The sequence below is a fragment of the Neovison vison genome, chromosome 13, assembly GCF_020171115.1.
Source record: "Neovison vison isolate M4711 chromosome 13, ASM_NN_V1, whole genome shotgun sequence".
Classification (NCBI taxonomy): Eukaryota; Metazoa; Chordata; class Mammalia; order Carnivora; family Mustelidae; genus Neogale; species Neogale vison.
Window position 1 is genome coordinate 61,974,786 of NC_058103.1, and position 24,281 is coordinate 61,999,066.

At 35.6% G+C, this 24,281-nt stretch overlaps 1 protein-coding gene across 11 annotated transcripts in view; it reads left to right on the forward strand.

Annotated features, from left to right (window-relative positions):
* The window catches only part of RALGAPA1 (Ral GTPase activating protein catalytic subunit alpha 1), a 267,907-nt gene that overhangs the window by 86,341 nt on the left and 157,285 nt on the right, over positions 1 to 24,281 (forward strand). For 8 of the 11 annotated variants that reach the window (XM_044232090.1, XM_044232095.1, XM_044232088.1 and 5 more), the window contains exons 12-17: positions 2,664 to 2,801; positions 8,400 to 8,548; positions 11,331 to 11,460; positions 13,362 to 13,599; positions 15,464 to 15,625; positions 20,523 to 20,663. In XM_044232090.1, the coding sequence (XP_044088025.1) occupies positions 2,664 to 2,801; positions 8,400 to 8,548; positions 11,331 to 11,460; positions 13,362 to 13,599; positions 15,464 to 15,625; positions 20,523 to 20,663 (958 nt within the window). The remainder of the gene's footprint in view (positions 1 to 2,663; positions 2,802 to 8,399; positions 8,549 to 11,330; positions 11,461 to 13,361; positions 13,600 to 15,463; positions 15,626 to 20,522; positions 20,664 to 24,281) is intronic. The other 3 variants (XM_044232087.1, XM_044232093.1, XM_044232094.1) reach the window with 1 other exon arrangement.

A 24,281-nucleotide genomic window follows, 5' to 3' on the forward strand; every position in this document is an offset into this window, starting at 1 on the left:
CCACCCAGGCGCCCCTGTAGGTGTGTTTTATAGGTAAAACGTATTCATTACTCAAATACTGCAAGTAGTTTTGCTATTAGAAATATGGGTTTTTCAGAATGCCATCAGCTCTTACTAATGGCATGAAAAACAAAAAAAGATATAATCATTCACTGATTTCTATTCTGATGAGTTTAAAATATATGTAAATGATTTAGAATTTGGTTTTAATTATAAAATGAAATTAAGTTATAGATTCAGATAGTGGCTTTTTATTCACTTAGTGTCTATGGGACATTTGAAAGACATGCAATACAAGACAGTTTGTGTGTGTGCAGACAGACTGTCATGCATCTTGCAGTATGTTTAGCATTCACTGGCTCATGCCTTTAAATCTCTGTGGTATTCTCAATTTTTGTGACAACAGAACACTCGGAGGGCCCTGTAAAACATAGGTAATGCCCACATGGAGAACCAGTGTTGGAAATAGAAACATGAAAAGACATCTTTTTTACCTTCACACAACTTAACCCACTGAGCCACCCAGGTGCCCTACCTTCACACAACTTAAAATTTAGCAAGGAGACAAACATGCAAAGTAAGTCTTAGAAAAGAATACTGCTGTGCTCTTAGGTGAAAGATGGAATCCCTAACTCTGCTTAGGCTTAGGGAAGGCTTTATGGAGGAGGTAATATACCAGGACAGTGGAATTACAGTAGAAATATAAGGAAGAAGACAGAAAGAGCTTCTTTGGTGGTAAAATCATTTGTCTTGATGATTAATTGGGTGAGAGAAAAGAGGAATTGGAGGCGTCTCAAGTTTGTTTCTCTTGCAATAGGGTGTAGTTGCCATTCACACATGAATAGAGTTTTTAAAAATGCAGGCTTGGTGGTGGTGACTGTGTGGCCAGAGGGGTTGGTAAGAATGGAGAAGACATGGTTAATAAACTTAACTTTTAAATATTTCGAGTTGGAGCTGTTTTTGGGTCATTCAGGAAGATATGTTCAGAAGAAATCTGATCATAGGAGTATGAGGCTTAAGAGAAAAGTACAGTATACTGTGTCATGCTGTATTGATTACAGAGACGGAGCTGATTTCAGTACTTTGGTAATAGCAGAGTAGTTTGTATTATACTAAACCTCCTGAATATTGCAGTTATTTTTTTTAAAAGATTTTATTTATTTATTTGACAGACAGTGATCACAAGTAGGCAGAGAGGCAGGCAGAGAGAGAGGGAAGCAGGCTCCCTGCAGAGCAGAGAGCCCAATGCGGGGCTCAATCCCAGGACCCTAGGATCATGACCTGAGCTGAAGGCAGAGGCTTTAACCCACTGAGCCACCCAGGCATCCCTGCAGTTATTATTGTTATTATTTTTTAAAGACTTTATTTATTTATTTGACAGAGAGTGAGAGAGCACAAGCAGGGGGAACAGTGGGGAGAAAGAGAGGTAGAAGCAGACTTCCTGCCGAGCAGGGAACCTGATTTGGGGCTCAATCCCAGGACTCTGGGATCATGACCTGAGCCAAAGGCAGATGCCTAACCATCTGAGCCACTCAGGCACCCCTACATATTGCAATTATAAGCTCTAGACAAAATATTAAAAAAAAAGAAAAAACCGGGCGCCTGGGTGGCTCAGTGGGTTAAGCCGCTGCCTTCGGCTCAGGTCATGATCTCAGGGTCCTGGGATCGAGTCCCGCATCGGGCTCTCTGCTCAGCAGGGAGCCTGCTTCCTCCTCTCTCTCTCTGCCTGCCTCTCTGCCTACTTGTGATCCCTCTCTCTGTCAAATAAATAAATAAAATCTTTAAAAAAAAAAAAAAGAAAAAACCAATGAACTATTTGAAAATATTAGTGAGTGACCAAAACCAGGAAGAAACTAAAAGGAAACATAAAAAAAGGGAACAACTCTGAGTGAGATGTCTGTTTTTCTGACTTTTCACCTGAGGGAACTCCTTAGTCTGCAAGACTTTTGACAGTTAAAATTCAAGCAGTAAGATGCAATCTTGGTGGATTGAAGTACCTAATATTCTTATCTGAGTAATAAGAATTTTAATACTCTAAAGTAAAATAAATAGATGCTATTTTCTATTGTTTTATTGAAGTTTTTTGGTTTCTGGCATTTACTTTAGAACAAAATTCATGTTTTACAGAATTTTAAGTAATCCCATTTTTAAGTGTTTAAGTTACAGAAGGGAAGTTTATACATTAGCTACATAGAAAAATGTCTCTGTATCTAAAATGATAAAATTTCAGTCTGACCCTTACAGATTTTTAAAATATTCTTTATATTTTTGTTAATGAGAAGAACATTTTCTACAGTGAACATATGTTGCTTTTCTAACCAAATGAAACATCTTCTGAGAAGATGCTTATAATTTCCCAATAATTTCCAGTTTACTTCAGGTTACTGTTTTGTTGCATCATCCTTTTTTTTTTTTAAGTTTTTTAAATTTATTTGACAGAGATCACAAGTAGGCAGAGAGGCAGGCAGAGAGAGAGAGAGAGTGGAGGAAGCAGGCTCCCTGCTGAGCAGAGAGTCCGATGCGGGGCTGGATCCCAGAACTGTGGGATCATGACTTGAGCTGAAGGCAGAGGCCTCAACCCACTGAGCCACCCAGGCGCCCCTGTTGCAGCATTCTGAATGAAATATGAAAACTTAATTTTTTTTTTTTTTTTTTTTTTTTAGGAAAATGGGACTGATATTGCTGATCATGTTCGAAATTCCACTTGGGCAAAAAATGGCACCTACCAAGATGTTCTTCATAATGCTTCTGAAGAAGTCACAGAACAGAACATACGAGCTGGTACCCAGGCAGTTTTGCAGGTGATTCACTTTTGGTTACTAACAAAAAAATTCAATAAAATACTTTTTAAAAAAGATTTTATTTACTTATTTGGCAGAGAATAGGACAGCGAGAGAGGGAACACAAGCAGGGGCAGTGGGAGAGGCAGACTCCCCACTGAGCAGGGAGCCCCTGATGCAGGGTTTAATCCCAGAACCCTGGGACCATGACCTGAGGTGAAGACAGATGCTTAATGACTGAGCCACTCAGGTGCCCCTACAATAAAATAATTATTTAATAGGGGGCATTTGGATGGCTCAGTGGATTAAGCCTCTGCCTTCAGCTCAGACTATGATCTCAGAGTCCTGGGATGGAGCCCCACATCAGGCTCTCTGCTCAGGGGGATGCCTGCTTCACTGTCTCTCTCTGCCTGCCTCTCTGCCTCCTTGAGATCCCTTTCTGTGTCAAATAAATAAAATCTTTTAAAATAAAATAATTATTAAATATTTCAAATATATGGCTCGGTATTCCATTGTACAGTATAATTTTTTAATATACTCAATACCTACATTTGTCAATTTTCTTTATAAAACATTCATTTTGTTTTTTCCTTAACTTTCACTCCCTAATATATATGTGTTAATAAAAATTACATATTGTTTTTCTAGACAACTTTAAGATTTATATAATTTTGTGTCATAGTGTACTGTCATCTGGTACTTTCTTTTTGCATTAACCATATGTTTTTGAGTTGTGTTGTTGATACATAGCTGTAGTTCATTCATTTTAGCTACTTTCTGGTATTGCAATTTATGATTATTTCACATTTTACTTACTAATTTTTCTGTCAGTGTTTTTTAAGTTGTTTCCAATTTCTCACCATTCCAAATAGTGCTACACTGAATATTCCTGTGTATGTATTTCTTTTGCACGTGTGGGAGAATTTCCTTAGGATATATACTCAGAAGTGGAGTTACTGGGTTGGAGGAATTGTACATTATCATCCTTACTTTACTGTTAATTCCATATTGTCTTCCAACATGGTTATAATAATTTACATTTCCTTTAGTTAGTGTGAGTTCTTATTTCCTTATATCTTCCCCCTTTACTTATAGAGTCACATTTTAATTTTTGCTGCCCCAAATGTATGAAATGTTATTTCATTTTTTTCCCTTGTTTTAATTTGCTCTTTTCTTCATTAGTACTGAAATTGAGCATCTTTTTATGAAGGGCCTATTCATCTGCTTTTCCCCATAATCTTTTAGGTTGTCTTTTTTTTGTTGTTGATTTGTAGGAGTTCATTATAGTCATTCATTCATTATTTATTTATTTATTTTAAGATTTTATTTATTTTTTTTGACAGAGCTCACAAGTAGGCAGAGAGGCTTGCAGAGAGAGAGGAGGGAGCAGGCTCCATGCTGAGCAGAGAGCCTGATTTGGGGCTCGATCCGAGGACCCTGGGATCATGACCTAAGCTGAAGGCAGAGGCTTTAATCCACTGAGCCATCCAGGCGCCCTGTCATTCATTTTTTAAAGCAGACTGTTCTTGTCAAGACCACATGTGACCTCCACTTTGTTAAATCAAATGTACTTTTTTTTTTTTTTAAGAGAGAGTGAGCACATGCACAAGTGGAGGGAGGAGTGGGAGAGGGGGAAGGAGAAAATCTTAAGCAGGCTCCATGCTCAGCATGGGGTGTGATGTGGGTCCTGATCTCATGACCCTGAGATCATGACCTGAGCCAAAATCAAGAGTCATGTTTAGCGGATGGAGCCACCCAGGTGTCCCAAATGTACATTTTCCAATCCTGATCTTACCGGACTTGTCAGGAGCATTTTATAGGATAGACCATTCCTTCCCTATTCAAACACTTCTTCACTTGTTCTTCAGAATAGCATCCCTCCTGTTTTTCTTCTAACTCACTGGCCACTTCTCAGAATTTTTTACTGATTTTTTCATATGTCCCTGAGCATTTCATTGTTGAAGGGCCCCAAATCAGTTCTTGGATCTTTCTACTTATTCTCTGGTTCATCTCATCCATTCCTCTGGCTTTAAATGTCATGTATTTACTGTATCATCTACAATTTTATTTCTAGTCTGAGACCTCTTGTTTGAACTCTGAGTCTTTTTTTTTTTTTTTTTAAGATTTTATTTATTCATTTGAGAGAGACAGGGCACAAGTAAGGGGGAGGGTCAGAGAATCAGAAGCAGACTTCCTGCTCAGTAGGGAGGGCCCTGAGATCATGACCTGAGCCAAAGTCAGACGCCTAACTGACTGAGCCACCCAGGCACCCCTGAATCTTAAACTCAGATATTCAAATGCCAATATCTAATAGGATATTAGATAGGCATATCTAATAGGATATCTAATAGGCATCTCAAACTTGACGTGTCTAAGACTTCTGTTCTTGCTCAACAAATGTGCTCTTCCTGCAGTTTTTCTTGGTTCATTTATAGCTCCTGTTTTCCAATTGTTCAAGCCATCTTGTTTCCTGACTTTCTTTTATTCTTAATTAAAAGATCTCGACTTATTTTAGAGAGTGAGCAAACTGGAGGGAAGGGCAGAGAGAGAGAGAAGCAGAGAGAAACCCACGCAAACTCTGTGCTGAGTGCAAAGCCCAATGCTGGGCTCAATATCAGACCCTGAATCAGATGTGAGCCATAACCAAGAGTCAGACGATCAACTGACTGTGCCACCCAGGTGACACACACACACGCACCCCACCTTCTTTTATATCCTACATCTAATTTGATAACACATCCTGGCCATCTTCAGAATGTACGCCGAATCTAACTATTCAACATCTACATTACCTCTTGGGTCCAGACCCCCGTGATCTTTCATCTGGATTATTGCAGTAATCCAAACTCCTAATTAGTATACTTGTTGTGCTCTTGCCCACCCATCACTGGCATAGTCTCAACATAGTTGCCAGAGAGAGTCTACAGAGTGTAAGTTGAATTCATATTTTTCTGCTCAAAACCCTCCATTGACTTTGCATTATCACTAAGCATGAAAGCAGAAGTCTTTCTAATGGTCTACAAGTCTTCACATGATTGCTCCTCAAGGTGTGGTCCACGAACTAGTGCCAGCCCACAAGATTACTTGCAAAATTGAGAGTAAGAGTTTAGAAACTAAGTAATCTAATGTCTCTGATTTTGATGGTTTGTGTTTCTATTTTTGTACGTCTGTTTTCATTTCCTTTTTCTTATTAGTGAATTTTTATTGTATTTTATAATAGGATTGGTCTGTGAAATTTGGGGTTGGGGGAACATGTTCTTTTACCACTGACAGTGTGTAAAGCTCTGCACCACATGCTCTGGTTCTGTTTCTCAACATCATTTCCCAACTGCTTCCCTACTTCTTCACTTCACTCTCTACTCCTTACTGTTCCTTAAACATTGTAGGGAGGTTTTCACCTCAGGACCTTTAAACTTGCTTTTTCTTTTGTCAGAATGCTTTTCTTCCAAATTGCTCTTAGTTATATCCTTATTTTTTTCCCCTAACAATTTATTTATTTATTTATGCCTCTTGCTTTTCTTGGTCAGTGTTGCTAGACTTACAGAGTTCTTTCTTTTCACTATTCTAAAGTTAGCTTAATATTCTTTTTTCTCGGGTGCTTGGGTGGCTCAGTGGGATAAGCCTCTGCTTTCGGCTCAACTCATGATCTCAGGGTCCTGGGATGGAGTCCTGCCTTGGGGCTCTCTGTTCTCTCTCAGCAGAGAGCCTGCTTCTCCCCCCATCTCTCTCTGCCTGCCTCTCTGCCTACTTGTGATCTCTGTCAAATAAATAAAATCTTTAAAAAATATATATTCTTTTTTCTCATGATTTCACATATATGTTTTATTATGTAGTTCATCGAGGGATTTATTTATTTATTTATTTGTTTGTTTGTTTGTTTATTTTAAAGATTTTATTTATTTATTTGACAGAGAGAAATCACAAGTAGATGGAGAGGGAGGCAAAGAGAGAGAGAGGGAAGCAGGCTCCCTGCTGAGCAGAGAGCCCGATGCGGGACTCGATCCCAGGATCCTAAGATCATGACCTGAGCCGAAGGCAGCGGCTTAACCCACTGAGCCACCCAGGTGCCCCCATCGAGGGATTTAAATCAGGATTATGGGTATAGAAGATGTAAATGTCCTAGCTTCACAATAGGTGAAATGTTCCATACCTCCAAAGTATCCTCCAGAGTCTTTGCACACACCTGTCACCATTATAATTGCTTTGTCTTCTATAACAAAATATAATTAATGATTTGATTATCATAGTTCTTTTTAATTTTTCTGTTATAGAAGATGCATATTAATGGCACCTCAGTAGTAGTACTGTGATATGTGATCTGTTCATGCAGGTTGTTATTACTAAAGCACATAAACACAAATAGTCTATAAACGTGAAAAGAGTAGTAGATGGTATTGAACACTTTATTCTGAAAATTCATCTTAATTTAGTATCTTCTTTTATCCTAAACTATTTAAAAAAATTTTTTTTTAAAGATTTTATTTATTTGACAGAGAGAGAGAAATCACAAATAGGGAGAGAGGCAGGCAGAGAGAAAAAGAGGAGGAAGCAGGCTCCCCGCGGAGCAGAGAGCCCGACGTGGGACTCGATCCCAGGATCCTGGGATCATGACCTGAGCCGAAGGCAGAGGCTTTAACCCACTGAGCCACCCAGGCGCCCCTATCCTAAACTATTTTTTGTTTGTTTCATTTTATGACAGCAGTAGAGTTATCTTAAAACTCTCAGTTTTAAAAAACACTGTTTTTTACTTAGTTTCTTTTACTTGGGTGCCTAGTAGTGATTTTATATTTGTCTAGATAAACATAAAAACAAAATGGTTGGGCGCCTGGGTGGCTCAGTGGGTTAAGCCGATGCCTTCAGCTCAGGTCATGATCTCAGGGTCCTGGGATCGAGTCCCGCATCAGGCTCTCTGCTCGGAAGGGAGCCTGCTTCCTCCTCTCTCTCTCTGCCTGCCTCTCTGCCTACTTGTGATCTCTCTCTGTCAAATAAATAAATAAAATCTTAAAAAAAAAATGGTTTAATGGGTTTAAATCTCACATGTCAAGCTAGTGGTAGAAACAGGGTCAGAATTAACATTTAGCCTTATACTTTTTAGTTCATCATAGATCACCTAGTGATAAGCATCTGAATTTTTTTTTTAAAGATTTTATTTATTTATTTGACAGAGAGATATCACAAGTAGGCGGAGAGGCAGGCAGAGAGAGAGGAGGAAACATGCTCCCCAGCGAGCAGAGAGCCGGATACGGGGCTGGATCCCAGGACTCTGGGATCATGATCTGAGCTGCGGAGGCAGAGGCTTTAACCCACTGAGCCACCCAGGCACCCCCTGAATTTGTTTTCTTTTTAATTATTTTTGATTATTATTATTTTTAAAGATTTTATTTATTTATTTGACACAGAGAAACCACAAGTAGGCAGAGAGGAAGGCAGAGAGAGAGGGTGAAGCAGGCTCTCCACTGAGCAGAGAGCCCGATGCGGGACTTGATCCCAGGACCCTGAGATCATGACCTGAGCCGAAGGCAGAGGCTTAACCCACTGAGCCACCCAGGTGCCCTGAATTTGTTTTTTAAATAAGTTTCTAATTTTATAATGAATAGCTAATGATGTCTTTTGTTTTAGGTGTTTATTATAAACTCATCAAACATATTTCTTCTTGAACCTGCAAATGAAATTAAAAACCTTCTGGATGAGCATACAGATATGTGTAAACGCATTCTTAACATTTACCGGTTCATGGTTGTACAAGTATCAATGGACAAAAAGACTTGGTAAAAAATATTTATCCTTTATGTTTTTTTTATTGTATATATATAATTATAGTAATTTTTAGAGGAATAGTGTCTATGAACAGGGCCTGTCACAATATTGTAGAGGCTCCTATTAGCGAGTAAATATTTTATATAATTTTTATGATGACAATAGTTTCCATTTTATCTCAGACACCTTTGATCAGCCTTCTTGGATTGTTTTTCTAATTGCCCCCCCCTCAGAAATGAATACATGGGTGAATAAATGAATTTGTGCATGTGTGAATAAAAGAATAAGTAAATGATTAAGTGGGTGAATGCCTAATTGCTCAACCTGTCATGTAAGGCCATATACAGTGAGGTCCCTGGCACTTTTCTGGCTTTCTCTCAAGCCTAAACTCCACCCTGCAGAATGGGATCTGGCTCCTGTCTTTACCAAATTGCTCTTTCCTGCACATTCTGAACTTTTCTGATGCTTGCCATCTTCTTGTGTTGTCACAATAACTATCTTTAGATTCCACCCTCCTTTTTCCACATATCCTTACTTAAATTTTTCTTCCACTTCGTTTCATTGCATATTTGTATCTCTGTTACAGTTCTTTTTAAAAATTGTCTAAATCCTTAAATTACTTGTGTATATGTCTCTTTACCTCTGAATTGAAAGGCCTAAAAAAAAGTCTCTGTTGTCTTTATTTTTATATTTCTTGCATTTCTTACCATAGTATTTTATATACTATTTGTGCTCAATGAATATTTAATGAATGGAAAAATAGGCCTTTTGGGGAAAAGAGCAGTTCTTCAGTTTTTAAAATGATACATGTTCATTGTAAAAATAAAACAAAAAACAAGTTTTAAAAAGAAAGTTAAAGTTGCCCCCAAACTCATTCTCTGGAGGTAATTATTGTTTGCCCTTTGATGAACATCTGGTTCACCAAACTATATATATAGTCACTTAGTATTATTATGCCATTTGTATGTGTTATAATTTTCTTAACCAGTGTCTTGTTTTGGGGTAGAGAGAAGAGAGTGATCATCCTTATACATACATAATTTTTCTCCTTTGACTTATTCTTGAAAAGTGGAAGTACTTAGTGAAAGTGTATGCCTCATACATGTTTGCTACATATGGAAAAATGGCTTTATTTTAGAAAAAATCTTTATTGGAAGTATTGATAGAGTTATATCAGGATATAGTCTGTTATTAACTTACTTGTAATACTTTTCTATGCCAGGTATATTTTTAAGCATTTTCTATACATGCATTTTCTTTCTTGGTCCTATTTTAGCACCCCTCAGGTAGGTAATATCTCTATTTTACGTGGTGATTCTTAGGTACAAAGAGGTTGGTTCATTTATCTTTGTTTGCACAGCTGAGTTTTGAACTGGTCCTTCAGACTGCAGAGCCTAGGTTATTATTACCCAGGAACCATACTACTTTGGACCATCCTTTTGTTAGTCTCTGCCCACCCCCTTCTTTTTTTTTTTTTTTTTTTTTTTAATATATTTTGCATTAGTGCTGTTGAGCCAGGTTAAAGTGAGAGGCCTGGTATATGGAACACAACTTTAGTATTAAAAAAATTTTTTTATAAGTTCCTTGAAGTCATAACATTATGAGAGATTACTCACATATTTATATTAAATTTATAAGATTTTGTGAATTCAAATCATTGCTATCATTTCACAGTGAAAGTTTATATATGAATGAATTTTGATTTGATCACAAATCAGATAAGAATTATTTGGAAAAGCTATACTTTATTGCATATTTAGTTGATTTCAAAAAGTTCATCATTTCGTACAGCCAAGCCAGAGGACTAAGATTACAAATGCAGCAACTTTGATTTTTATCTTATGAATAAATGCATGTATTTATTTGTTAAATTCAGAATATTTTTCATTGATTGATACTTTTCTATTTAATTGTGCCCTCCCTTCCCAGAAAAATGATGACATCTAGGTCTGTGAACTTTTGCTACCTCTGCCACATTTCTCACAGCGATTGTCCCACGTCCCACATGTTGCCGTGCTTGGAATGGGCCCACAGGCAAATCCGAGAGGAGGCTGCTATAGGGACTTGGGCTGGTAGCCTGGCTGTGCACCCATACTAGAATACCCTTTTTCACATGTGGCTTAATTAGTTTCCAGATTTTCAAGTGCAAATAAGGTAGTTTTGTGGTCTTAATAATAAGACACTAGGAGAAAGAGACAAGGTAGAAATCATATGATTGTCTTGATGTGGAGTATACAGGTATAAAATATAAAGGGTTTAAAAATGGCCAAACTTAAACGGATGGAAAGATGCAAAAGAGTGATGGTCTTTGATTACCTGCCAGGGTCACTGTGATCTATTAATCTTAAAAATCTTGCGGTTTTTGAAATTGTACCTGGTACACTTCTGGATATGTGCTTGTTTTCCATTTTATAAAGAATATTAGTTGTATAGGCATCAAGGTAGAACTATATTGTATAGATAGACAGCTTCCTAAGGTTATTACTTGATTTTGGGGGTTTGGGGGATGGGAGCAGCCTCCACATTCTCACCTCCCAATTCATCAGCTTTTGCATACATTTTTAATTGATGAGAGGATTTTGTGATTGAAAAGTGGTTTTAAAATGGCTGGTATAGTTTATAAAATGGAATTTTAAAATTTAATATTTAAAGAATTCTAAAAATTTGAAAGATATTTGGTATTTGACTTACCGAAAGATAATACATTTTATAACAAATAATTTTAAAGTTATTCATTAACCAAGAACAAACATATGTGAGAAGAAAAACATTAATTAATTTTTTTACTTTAAGGGAACAGATGCTGCTTGTATTGCTCAGAGTCACGGAATCTGTACTGAAGATGCCATCACAAGCTTTTCTACAGTTCCAGGGGAAAAAAAATATGACCTTGGCAGGTCGACTTGCAGGACCACTTTTCCAGGCAATAAAAATAAATAAATAGATAAATAGATGAATAGATATGTATTTTTATAAGATTCATTGAGCCCTGAATTTGTTACTTGGGGAAAAAAAGCTTTAAATCAAAGATCATTTCATATTAAAGGATCTTTTATAGAACTAAATTAAAAGTTGCTTATCTAAATAGGCTATTTGCCGTACATAGAAACTCACAACCTATTGTAAGAGTGGAGGAAGTACCACGTCTGTGAAAAGAGCATTGAAATAGGCTGATGATATTTAACTTTTTCTGTTGTGTGGCATACTTACATGATTGCAAAAAGCTGCCAGGGTGCTTCATGAGTAATGGCCTGATTGTTTGCTTTTTGTTTCTAAGTCTCTGGCTTGTTAGAAAAATAAAACTCTAAGTGTTTCTGTAGTAATGGAAAAGTAGTTAATGATCAAGATTCTTTCTTATCATGCTGTTCTGTAAGACTTTAGTCACTTCTGTATTTTAAGTGTCAGTGGTAGTTTGAATATATATAAATTACATACTGTGTTTTCCAACCTGAGGATAGAGTATTGACTTTAAATGTATTATGGATTCTTTGGAAATACCAAAATAATGTGTTCTTAAGATGACACATTAAATACAAATACATTGATAAAATGGTTCTTAAGATCAAAGATAAAAAGCTACTCAGATCTAATTCTTGGCCATAAGTATAGTCATTCAAATTATTTTTTAAAAAATATTTTTGTTTGCCTAAGATTTTATACTTAGTAGTGAATAGTCTTTTGAAACCAGTTGCATTTATTATCTAAACTCCTCCTAACTTCATTAGCCCTTTTTTTTAAAAAAGATTTTATTTATTTATTTGACAGAGAGATCACAAGCAGGCAGAGAGACAGGCAGAGGGGGGGGGGGAAAGCAGGCTCCCTACTGAGCAGAGAGCCCGATGCGGGACTCATTCCCAGGACCCTGGGATCATGATCTGAGCCGAAGGCAGCGGCTTAACCCACTGAGCCACCCAGGCGCCCTCATTAGCCCTTTTTAAAAAGATTTCCCAATTGTTAGAACTAACCTGATGTTGGAACTATAGGAGAGCAAAATTTTAGCTTGCTATATGGAATAACTTTTTTGTACTGTAAATATAGATAATGTAAGATAGAATGGAAAGCCACTAGTTACTGCTATTCGTGCTGTAAACTCTGCTCATTTTCATCTGGCATTTAATGTATAAATTTTATGTGAATTCCTTAGTAAAAATTAGAGTTAAGCTTTTGAAAAACTTTACTACTTGTTTCTTCAATAAGAGGTTATATCTTCAGTAGAAGTCCCTAAAATCTCAGGGGTGATGTAATTTCTGCCCTTCAATGAATAAGTTTTTTATTGTATGATTAGATATTTTACAAAGTGCCTTTAATTCTTCTGGTATCTTCAAAATGGAATTTAATTTTATTCTTTATGTATAATTTTTCAGAAACATTTCATTAAATGTATCTCCAGTAACTTGTTTTTAGAATGTTCATATTATATACAGAGTTTCATCCTTAGTTTGAGAAAGGCTTTGGTCAGTTTAGCTCAATAAGCATTAGTAAATAATTCAACCCAGTAATTTCAAAATTTTTATAGTGTGGAGACTTTTTAAGCAGCATTTATGTAACATTAATGTAATACAGCATGAAGGATAGTTACAACTTTAGAGATAATTCTTTTCAGTTTTGATAACTTGTCCTAATTGCTAGAATGTTGGGTGTTGGCAGTTGTTGAAATTTATAGTAAATAGTAATGATTGCATGAATTCCTTTGTAAGTATTATATACCAAGAAAGGATCATGGATATTATGGGATTTTAAATTCTGCTTGTTCTTAGGTAATTTTTTTTATAATTGAATATCTGAATTTGAACATATTTCATTGTTACTTTTTTGTCTTTATAGACTCTTATCGTTGCCTGGATCAAAGCAAATCTTAATGTGTACATCTCTCGAGAACTATGGGATGACTTACTCTCAGTATTATCGTCACTGACCTATTGGGAAGAGTTAGCCACTGAGTGGTCACTGACTATGGAAACACTAACTAAAGTTTTAGCTAGAAATTTATATAGTTTGGATCTCAGTGATTTACCATTGGATAAGCTGAGTGAACAGAAGCAAAAAAAGCACAAAGGGAAAGGTAAGAGTTGTCCACAGAGATGCTCCCCATAAATTTGTTTAAATAATTTGGTCTGGGAAAATCAGGCTAGGGAGACAAGGAATGGTAAACCATTATGTTTTCTTTTAACTCTTCCCTGCAGATTAAAAATTTTCGGTAATAAATCATGTAGGTACCTTGTAATTTTTTTCCTGAAGAACTTCAAAATCTTTAGTAATTTTGATGAGAAATAAAGTGTTCTGTATATATCTAGCTAAAATTTAAATAAACAATTTAGAATCTTAAATATTTTATTTTAAATAATTAACCAAAATGGAAATTTATAAAACGCTCTTCCTTTTTTCTCATATGAAACTTTTTCATTAGAATTTAGGTCAGTTCATGTTACTCTATTTAAAAAGAATTATTTGAAAAATTCTTTTGAAAGCATTTTCTTAATTTTGACTGAAAGTAAACATTCCCTAGAGGTGGATTATATATCTATTGAGTGTTAAAATGGGGGAGAGGGACAATGACATAGTGATTATATTGTTACTACATGTTTTTATAATCCTTGTTGTGTTAGTATTTTTCGGTCCTTTTTTTAAAAAGGATTTTCTTCATTTATTTGACAGAGAGAGAGATCAGAGGCAGGCAGAGGGAGAGGGGGAAGCAGGCTCCCTGCTGAGCAGAGAGCCCAATGCGGGTCTCCAATCCCAGGACCCTGAGATCATGACCTGAGCTGAAGGCAGAGGCTTTAACCCACTGAGCCACCAGGCGCCCCTGTATTTTTCACTCTTTTTTTTTTTTTTTTTAAAGATTTTATTTATTTGTTTGACACACAGAGATCACAAGTAGGCAGAGGCAGGCAGAGAGAGATAGGAGGAAGCAGGCTCCCTGCTGAGCAGAGAGGGGCTCGATCCCCTGAGATCATGACCTGAGCTGAAGGCAGAGGCTTTAACCCACTGAACCACCCAGGTGTCCCTGTATTTTTCACTCTTAATAAGTAATTGCTGGCTAGAGATTTTAACCTGAGTCATACTTCCTATTTAACAGTAGTCCATGGTAGTTCATTAAGTGACCAAAATACTTTTTCCTGACTATTTATTTCCCAACTGGCTATTATTGGCAGGTAGAGATGTAGTAACTTCCACCATAGGATGACTTTTGGTTAACTCATTTCTTAAACTTTTTTTTTTTTTTTAAGAATTTTTTTAAGGTTTTATTTATTCATTTAACAGAAAGGGAGAGTATAAGCAGGGAGAACAGCCGGCAAAGTGGGAGGGAGAAGCAAGCTCTCTGCCGAGCCAGGAGCCGGATATGGGACTCGATCCCAGGACCCTGGGATCATGACCTGAGCCGAAGGCAGCCGCTTAATGCACTGAGCCACCCAGGAGTCCCTCATTTCTTAAACTTTTTTGCTTATCCAAATGTTTCTTTTTTTTTTTTTTTTTTAAAGATTTTGTTTATTTATTTGACAGACAGATTACATGTAGGCAGAGAGGCAGGCAGAGAGAGGAGGAAGCAGGCTCCCCGCTGAGCAGAGAGCCTGATGCGGGGCTCGATCCTAGGACCCCGAGACCATGACCCGAGCCGAAGGCAGAGGCTTAACCCACTGAGCCACCCAGGCGCCCCCAAATGTTTCTTTTTTAATGAAATAAATGGATGGCAAAGGATTTAATAATAGTTTATTTTTGATGTTGTAATTTTAGAATTCTGTATCAGTTTTGGAATATGATTTTTACATAAATTGAATTTTAATAAGCCTTATGTACACAGGCATTTAACTTGATACTTTAAAATGCTTTATGAGAAACCCGAGAATCTGAGGCAAGGTAGGATGCATAATTTGAAGAGATTATTAATCAGGTGACGGTATACTGAAATTGAAAATCTGCATTTCTAGGAGTTGGACATGAATTTCAGAAAGTTTCAGTTGACAAGTCATTTTCTAGAGGGTGGAGTCGTGATCAGCCTGGCCAAGCCCCAATGAGACAGAGAAGTGCAACAACCACTGGTTCCCCAGGAACCGAAAAGGCAAGGAGTATAGTACGGCAAAAAACCGTTGGTATGTACTCTTAAAAATAATGAGAATTGTACAGGGCAATATCTTTATAGTCCTTAGTAACAATGTATGTAAATACACAATGTTCTTATCAGTTTGGTCATTAAAGGAGAAACTTCTATAGCAAAACCTTTTTTTTTCATTAGTACTCAAGAGTCTAATGACATGCTGTTACCCATGTATGCTATTAAGATTTATCTTACATTAGCATTTTTCTGTAGTTTATTTTACTGTGGGTATCAATAATTTTAAACTGTTTTTTACAGAACTGAAGAAATAGAACCCTGATTCATTTTACAGAACTCGTGCATTAACTGGTAGAGTTTCTACTAACAGGGGAAATTAGGGTAGCTAAGTTTTCAGTGCTACAGTTACATAATTAGGTTGGCTTCACACACTTCCAACTAGGAATTCATGCTCTCTGCTTGCAGATGGCTGAGACCAAGGTAGAGGTTGTTGCTAGGTTCCTTGCAGCTTTTTGTAGACATGGAAGATATTTCTATAATCTTGGAAGTAGCAGCAAAAGAGCAATGATGGGAAGAATTTCTGGATGTAGGATCATTTAGTATACTCTGAACCTAGCTACCATCTTAATCTTCTTCCTCTCAGAGACTTATAGCTTCATCTGAATTGTAGTAAAAAGAGTGCTGCAATGAAAAATAAGGTTTTGTCCTAATCTCTTTTTTTATTCTTACTTTCATCACTTAATAGCTAGATAATTTTGAACTTCCTAGGCTTTATTTACTTCATCTGTGTAATGGGAATGATACTACCTTATATGCCTGAAACAAAATTGCTTGAAGTTACTTTAGGTTTTACAATTTCTGATTTTTTTTAAAGATTTATTTGAGAGCAAGAGAGAATGCGGGTGTGTGAGTATACCGACGGGGGTGGGGGGGGCAAAAGGAGAGGGAAAAGCAGACTCCCTACTGATCAGGGAGTCCACCTCAGGGCTTTATTCCAGGACCCTGAGGTCATGACCTGAGCTGAAGTCAGATGCTTAACTGAGCCACTCAGGCACCCCTGTAGTCCATGATTTTTATGGCCAGAGCACTTTTGTGTGTGTGTGTGTAAATATATCTATATTTAATGGTAATCTGTGAAAAACACGTAATTTTAAAGAAATTTAGAAGAATTAAAAATCACGGTTAATTTTTTAAAAATCACAGTTAATTTTAAATCCTTCAAAAGAATTATATTTTCACAGTTGTTTTCTGTCTATAAAATAAGCATAGAATTGTCTATGTCAAGAATAATGAGAAATGATAAAAGAATAAGGATATGGATGAATTAAAATTAATATAATATTTAAAGTTTTTGTATAGAATCACTTTGAGATTCTTAGGAAGATGTTGATTACATCTGAAATGGCCTTCTTTGTTTTATATTACTGTCACATTTAATAAAAAATATTTGTGTATTGGTTAGGACAGAATTCTTCTTTTAAATTTAAAATTTTACTTTGTTTTACTTAAAATATCTATTTTTTAAAAACTCCCTTACATAATTTTTCTGATTATAGAAGTAATTTGTGGTTAGTGTGGAATGTAAAGTTTAAGAATGTATCAACGAGCTGTCCAATGAGAAACAGTCATTAACATGTTGGCATATTTCTAATCTTTATAAAACATATAGTGAGCAAAATACTGATCTTAAATTCCTACCTGACTGTGTTTACTTTCTGGTACCTATGCCAAAACATCTTGTCTGGCTCGTTCATTAAATAAACCTATCAAATAAAAAGTTGACGTATTAAAAGTTTTGTTCAGAAAAGTGCCTGTATAAGTTGGAAGACACTTTTAAAAGAGGCAGCAGATTAATTTAGGAGTATTCCAACATATATTTTCTTAAAATATTTAAAAAATTTTATGTTCATAGTGTATACACAGTTAAAAATTCAGTGATAAACTGTATACATTCTAGTATAATCTTGTCTAAGGTTTTACTTAGGCCAGCACATTATTAAAGAAGATGCAATGAATTTAGGACTTACTTTAGACTTAAATTTAGAATATGTTTGTGAGAAGTAATAACTTGTTTGCAGTTATGATTCAGGGCCTGGTATCAACTGTTGAAACAAATATATTACTGTTTCTGTTTTCAGATTTTCCTTTTCCTTTACTTTTATTATAATCTTGAGCCTTAGTTTGGGGGGACTTACAAAGGTATTTTCTTCAAGTAGACATGTATGTATGATGTGAATTTTATTTAATTGTAAATATAGAGAACTGTATAATTTTAGAAGTGAGAAAAGGCCAGAGTTGCCTTCCTTCTATTTATTTTGTGTTTGTGTACTTTTAATGATTTAATATATTTGCTGTTTATGAATTTCTGAAATTGCATGGGAACTCTTGAATGAAGGTTACAGTTTTTGACATAATGTGTTTGTTTTATGATCCAAGATGAATTTATGTGGAATGCATCTATTTTTCTTTTTTATTCATTTTTTTGAGAAGTGTAAAAATAAAAAGCCTTCAAAAATTGTCATGGTTATATGTTTAAAATTTTGTTTTTACTTCTTGATGTTTTATTTTTCATGCTGCCCTTTCATCTACATAAGACACATATTACAGATTGAAGATCACTGATGTGTGTGGCTTAGGAGTGTATGTGGGAGTAGGAATGTCAGTGGCTTTCTGGAGATTTCTGACCTGAGCTTTAGATTAGTAAATCCCCAGAAATCCTAGTATCTAATTCATCGTAAGTAATTTTCTGTAGTGCAGGTTACATGGCTGTGTGAGGTACTGGGCAGATTTTCAGGTATGCCTGTAGTAAGACCTGTAGTATAGTTAAAAAAAAAAAAAAAAGAGGGGTACATTTTTGTAGAATTCATCTGGAATCATAACAGACTTAAACCACTGCGATTATGGAAAGTTCCAAGGGAAATGCCCAAGCTCTTCAAGTTGGTGGTAGGAAAGAAGAAATAAAAGGAATTGTTATATCCAAAGAACCATCTAACCCAAAGGAAAAAAATAGAAGAAAACTTATAATTCTGTAGAATTGCAAATTGAATCAAATTAGTTTTAAAAGAATGAATTTAGTTTTAAGTATCTTTTTTTATTTACTCCTCTATATGTTTGCAACTGAAACCTTTCTTTAACAAATAATTATGCTAGACTCCCCAGATACAGATATTCATTCAATAAGCTTTTATTAAGCTCATATATGCCACGTGCTAGGTAGGCTTATAAAAATCAGAGGATATAGTTGTGTGTTTGAAAAGTTGGGAGGCTGACATAAAAAACATACAGTCCACTAAAAACAGATTGTAAGCTTTGCAAAAGCAGGGATGCTTAACTGTTTTGTTCATTGCTGTATTGCCAGTACATTTAATTATGTGGGAAAGTTAGAAAAGCTTCACAGATAAAATGACATTTTGAGTAAGAAGGAATGTCAGGAGGAAAAGGAGACCAAGGATATTATGAATTCACAAAGCCATGCTGTTTTGAAAGAGCATGGAAATTTCAGGAAGCAGTATAAAAATTCTCTGTGGCAGCAGCATGTGAGAACAGGAGGAGAAGATGCAATTGCAGTGATCAGTGTACCTAGTCGCATAGTCCTTGTGTGACAGGCTAAGGAATTTAGGCCTCAGGGAGGGAACCAAGAGTTTCCATTAACCAGGAAAGCCAAGATTTTGAATTGATATTAATGCTCAAATTTTTAAATTGTCATATTATATGAATATTATGGAGTATTGTTTCTTTTAAGTCCTCTATTCATACAGAACACTATGCATGCCATCATTTGTTCAAGAATCCCTAAACTGGAAGTTAAGTTAAAAACTTGTTTGGGAAGTATAAGCTTGACTATTAATTTATTTCTAAGTGTGCTAAAATTTGTCTTTAATTGTGAGAATTGATGACTCCTTACATGAGACTACCAAATGCAAGTACAAATGTAATTTTTTAAAAAGTAATCCAGTTTTTAAGTTATCTTTAAGAACTTAATTTTAAAGTTTTTGTATTAGATACTTCAGATCTGAATTAGCACAAACTTGTTTATATTTCTCAGTGACTTGATTTTTCATCCAGATTGCAAATTCTATCTTCTATAAATATGTAAAAGTTTTAAATTATACTGTTAAACTTTTTTTTTTTTAAGTTATTTATTTGAAAGAGAAAGAGAGAGTACAAGCAGGGACAGGGGCAGAAGGAGAGGGAGAAGCAGACTTCCCACTGAGAAGGGAGCCTGTTGTGGAGCTCAATCCCAGGACCCCAGGATCATGACCTGAGCTGAAGTCCGACGCTTAACCAACTGAGCCACCCAGGCGTCCTATATACTGTTATGCTTTAACATAAATAAGAGATGTGGATTTAAGTAAGCTTTCTTCTCCTACCAAGATCGAATACTAACCATGAGATTCAATCCTTTAGATTATGAATTACATAAAAAGTTCTAAAAATGACCTGGGGTGACTTTGAAACTTTGTTAGGGAGGAGCATGAAGGTAGGAATTACTTGTTTTTGGAATTCAGCTTCATTAAGAAGAAAGACTCACAATTGCCACATAATGTCTCAGAGAAATGCCTGAATATAGTACCAAAAATTTCTTTGAACTAATAATATCGAGTTCTTATCAGTGTTTCCATTCAATGAACTTTTCAACCCTTGGTTTTGAGAACATAGTGCTAATTTAAAGTGTCTGCTCATGTTTAATGCTATACCATTGTAACTGCTAATAAAAAAAGCATTTTCCTGCTTTACATTCAAAATGTCATGTGTTCTCTGATTTCTTTTCTTACAGCTTGCCAGTATTTGCCGTGCTGAAATGTTTTAATTTAAAATTTCCTTCCTTTGTATCTTTTAGTTTTCTCTGTTGCTGCTTTTTCTGTGACACAAGCCTTTCATTATAGTCACTCTTCTTTTTTCCTTCCCCACTTCTTTCTTTTCCTTTTTTAAAGCCATGAGAAGCCGATCCATTGGTGAATGTGCTCTGCCATCGGCCTATATACGCAGTGCTAAAAGTGCTCCTGTTCTGATCCATACTTCCAAACCCTTCTTGCCTGATATTGTTCTCACTCCCCTTTCTGATGAGCTTTCAGGTAGTGCCACCTCTGCTAATTTCTGCACCACCTTTTCACTTTTTAATCCTTCTGCTTTCAAATTTTGCTTAATCAAATAAACTCTTCAAAGTTAATTTCTTTGGGGGAGGTGTGGGAAATTGGGAAAATGGTTGAGAAATCAACATTTTGAGTTATTTGAATTCTAATGCTATCCTGGCAGTTCATTCTGGAAGTGCTAAGTTTAGTGCTGTGCCAATGTCCACTATTTTTGGTTGTAAACTTTTTTCTGTTTACGGTTGAGTTTTTTTCTTCTCGGGTGGTTAAAAGAAATAGTAATGTATATTTATGTTATTATAGATGTTTGACAAAAGATGACTTGGAAGGTAACAGTCAGAACCTTGACTTTTAATTTCCCATTGTTTTGACTAATAATATGGTAAATCTTGAATAATGTATCTCCATCATCTGTAGTAATGGAAGTAAGCAAGGGGAATCAGTAATTGAGAAAAGTACCCAAATCTTAGAGTTGCTTTGGAATCAGTCTTTTTCTTTATATTAGATTATAATAGTGTATAGAATTATAAGAACTCATTTTTAAGCCAAGTAAAGAAACCATGCTATGAAGCCCCAAGTTTTAAGAAACCTCAAAACCTGGTCAGCTTTTCAGTTCTGCCTCAGGCCCTTGATCCCCAGTACAGGGCTAGATGATCTGCTCTTTAATAAGGTTTAATTAACATATAATAAAATGTATAGGTCCTGGGTTCAGTTCAGTGATTTTTGAGAATTGTATACACCCCTATTAACCATCATCCTAAACAAATATAGAACATTTCCATTATCCCCCAAATTTCCTAGTGACATTTTCAGGTCTTTACCCCTCCTCCCCACAATTGCTTTTGATTTCTATCATTGTGGATTAGCTTTTTTAAAAAAAATAATTTTGTGTGAATAAAATCATATAGTGTCTTGTCTTTTAGGCAGAAGCAAATATGTTGAATAGTTACTCTGCAAAATGTGCTAGCTGGAAGAAAATGACTTGTACATTTTTAGGTACTTTCTTATCACTCTTCTTAGGAATGTTTTGTTGACATTGTCATTTTTGGTGAGGTTGGCTTTTTTTTTTTCTCTTAATCAACCTGTCTTCATCCTTTCAGTTCCTGATGGATTGAAGGCTTATTTGAGGAAAGGTGTCCCCCCTCTTTTTTAAAAGATTTATTTATTTGTTTTAGAGGGAGATCAAGAGTGGGGTGGGAGCTGGGAAGAGCAGAGAGGGAGAGAGAATCTTGAAGTAGACTGCTCACTGAGCATGGAGCCCTACATGGGGCTTGATCCCAGAACCCAAGATCATGACCTGAACCGAAATCAAGTCAGGCACTTAACCAGCTGAGCCACCCAAGTGCTCCAAAGGGAAGGTGCATTTTTATTAATCATGTTATTTTAGTTGAAGTGCTTTCCACCATCTGTGGTATAATATCAGATATTTCAACCAAACCAGAGGGATACATATTGAGAGGTGAATATACGTAGATACATAGACACTGTTGTGGTTGGTATCCTTTGAAAATACTGTAACTGAAAAAAACTTAGTATTTTATTTTCCTGAAAATGAGAAAATAAAATATTCAGTTACTAGATGTGATATGGTTGTGTTTTCTAGTTCAAGATACCTTGATTGATAAATACTTAGGTAAATACTTAGATATATAAATATTAGGTATATATTTATGATGTTTTTGAGAAGTATTCAATATTATTTTTTAGAACCAAAGTATAATAGAAATAATAAATCTCTACCAGAATCTTATAATGAAATTGATAGCTGACTGTGGAGTTTTATGGATGATAATGATAAAATAGAAAATTTGGTTTCAAATTCAAACCTGGATGCTCAATAAGTATTTGATGATGAATGAATTTGTATTTGACACCAGTAAGATTAGGCTACCTGAATAATTTAAGCTATCAATGTAAGGAGTAGTAAGATTGGAAATACATAAATGAAATAATATAAATTTTAATATATAGAAGAAAACAGCACATATTTTTGTTACATAGGATGCTTAGCTACAATTAAAGAATTTGAATGTTTTGTCTCTTTGGTGCTTCATTTTAGGTGCTGTACCTTCCTATGTAAGTAGCACTGATTTTGTTGACTGAGTCAAATTATAATTTCAATTACATAAATGGACAAAACAATGTTTCTCTTCTTATAACTAAATTATATATAGCTAAAAGAAACTCCCAATTTGTTGTAAATGTCTCTTAAATATATTTTTTGCTTCAGGCTTTTTTTTTTAGTTTTAAAAAACATATTTAAAACATTTACTGCAAACCATTTTTGACATGTTTAGGAAAACTGAAATGAATTTTGGCCACTAATTCTTTTTTTTTTTTTTTTAAAGATGTTATTTATTTATGAGAGAGTGTGGGAGCGTGTGAGTGCACAAGGGGAGGGAGGGGCAGTAGGAGAAGGAGAAGAAGACGCCCCAGTGAGCAGGAAGCCCAACATAACGTGGGGCTTGATTCCAGTACCCTGGGGTCATGACCTGAGCCAAAGAAAGGCAGAAGCCTGCCTAACCAAGTGAGCCACCCATGCACCCCTTGTAATTCTTTTTGTTATTTTGTATTTTTTAAAAAAGATTTTATTTATTTATTTGCTAGACAGAGATCACAAGTAGGCAGAGAGGCAGGAAGAGAGAGACGGAGAAGCAGGCTTCCCGCTGAGCAGAGAACCTGATGCGGGACTCCATCCCAGGACGCTGGGATCATGATCTGAGCTGAAGGCAGAGGCTTCAACCCACTGAGCCACCCAGGCACTAATTCTTGGCCACTAATTCTTAATGTTTGGATGAAATAGTTCCCTGCTGTGTTAAAACTGACAAGAATTTTTTTTTTTTTTCTCAGAATCTCAGGGGCTTTGCAAACTTTCTTGTCTGCAGCTTAAATAATATTTTAGCAAATATGCATGTTAAGTGCTGAAATATTTTTTAAAAGCTAAAATAAACATGAGGTGTTGCCTTTAAAATGTTGTCAGGTAGTGTGTTAACTAGGATAAGTGCCTATTTCAGAATCCTTGCTTCACTGTAAATACATAATTCAGAAAGATTACCTTTTAACGATTTAATGGGGAAGGTGTTTTAGGAACAGTGTTTGAAAGGAGTTTTCTAAGTGGCAGTTGTATTTGTTGTTTTCATTTCCTTCATTTGGGGTAACATGCATTCTATGATAGATTTAAAGAGTTAGATAATGGTGAAATATCAGTCACCAAATAAAAACAAACTTTATATATGGTTATCAAACTACTGTTAATTTTAGAAAATATGGGTTATATAGAAAAGAATTTGAAAAATACACATAATCCTCCAAACCAGTGCTTACCTATTGATAACTTGTAATACAGTTGCTTCTGGTTATTTGTGCATGTATACATATAAGACATAGAGCATAATTAGACTTGGTTATTTTTAGTAAAAACCATTTTTCTTTTTTTTTTTTTTTAAGGCTTAACAGGGGCAAGGAACATATAAAGTAGCAGCAAAAACTCTTCTTTATTGAGAAGTGACTTGTGAATGAATTCAGCATTTGCTGTGCAGTTGTGTAAATTTACAACACTTTCTGGGAGATCTTAATAAGTCGTATGGATTAAAAATTTATAGT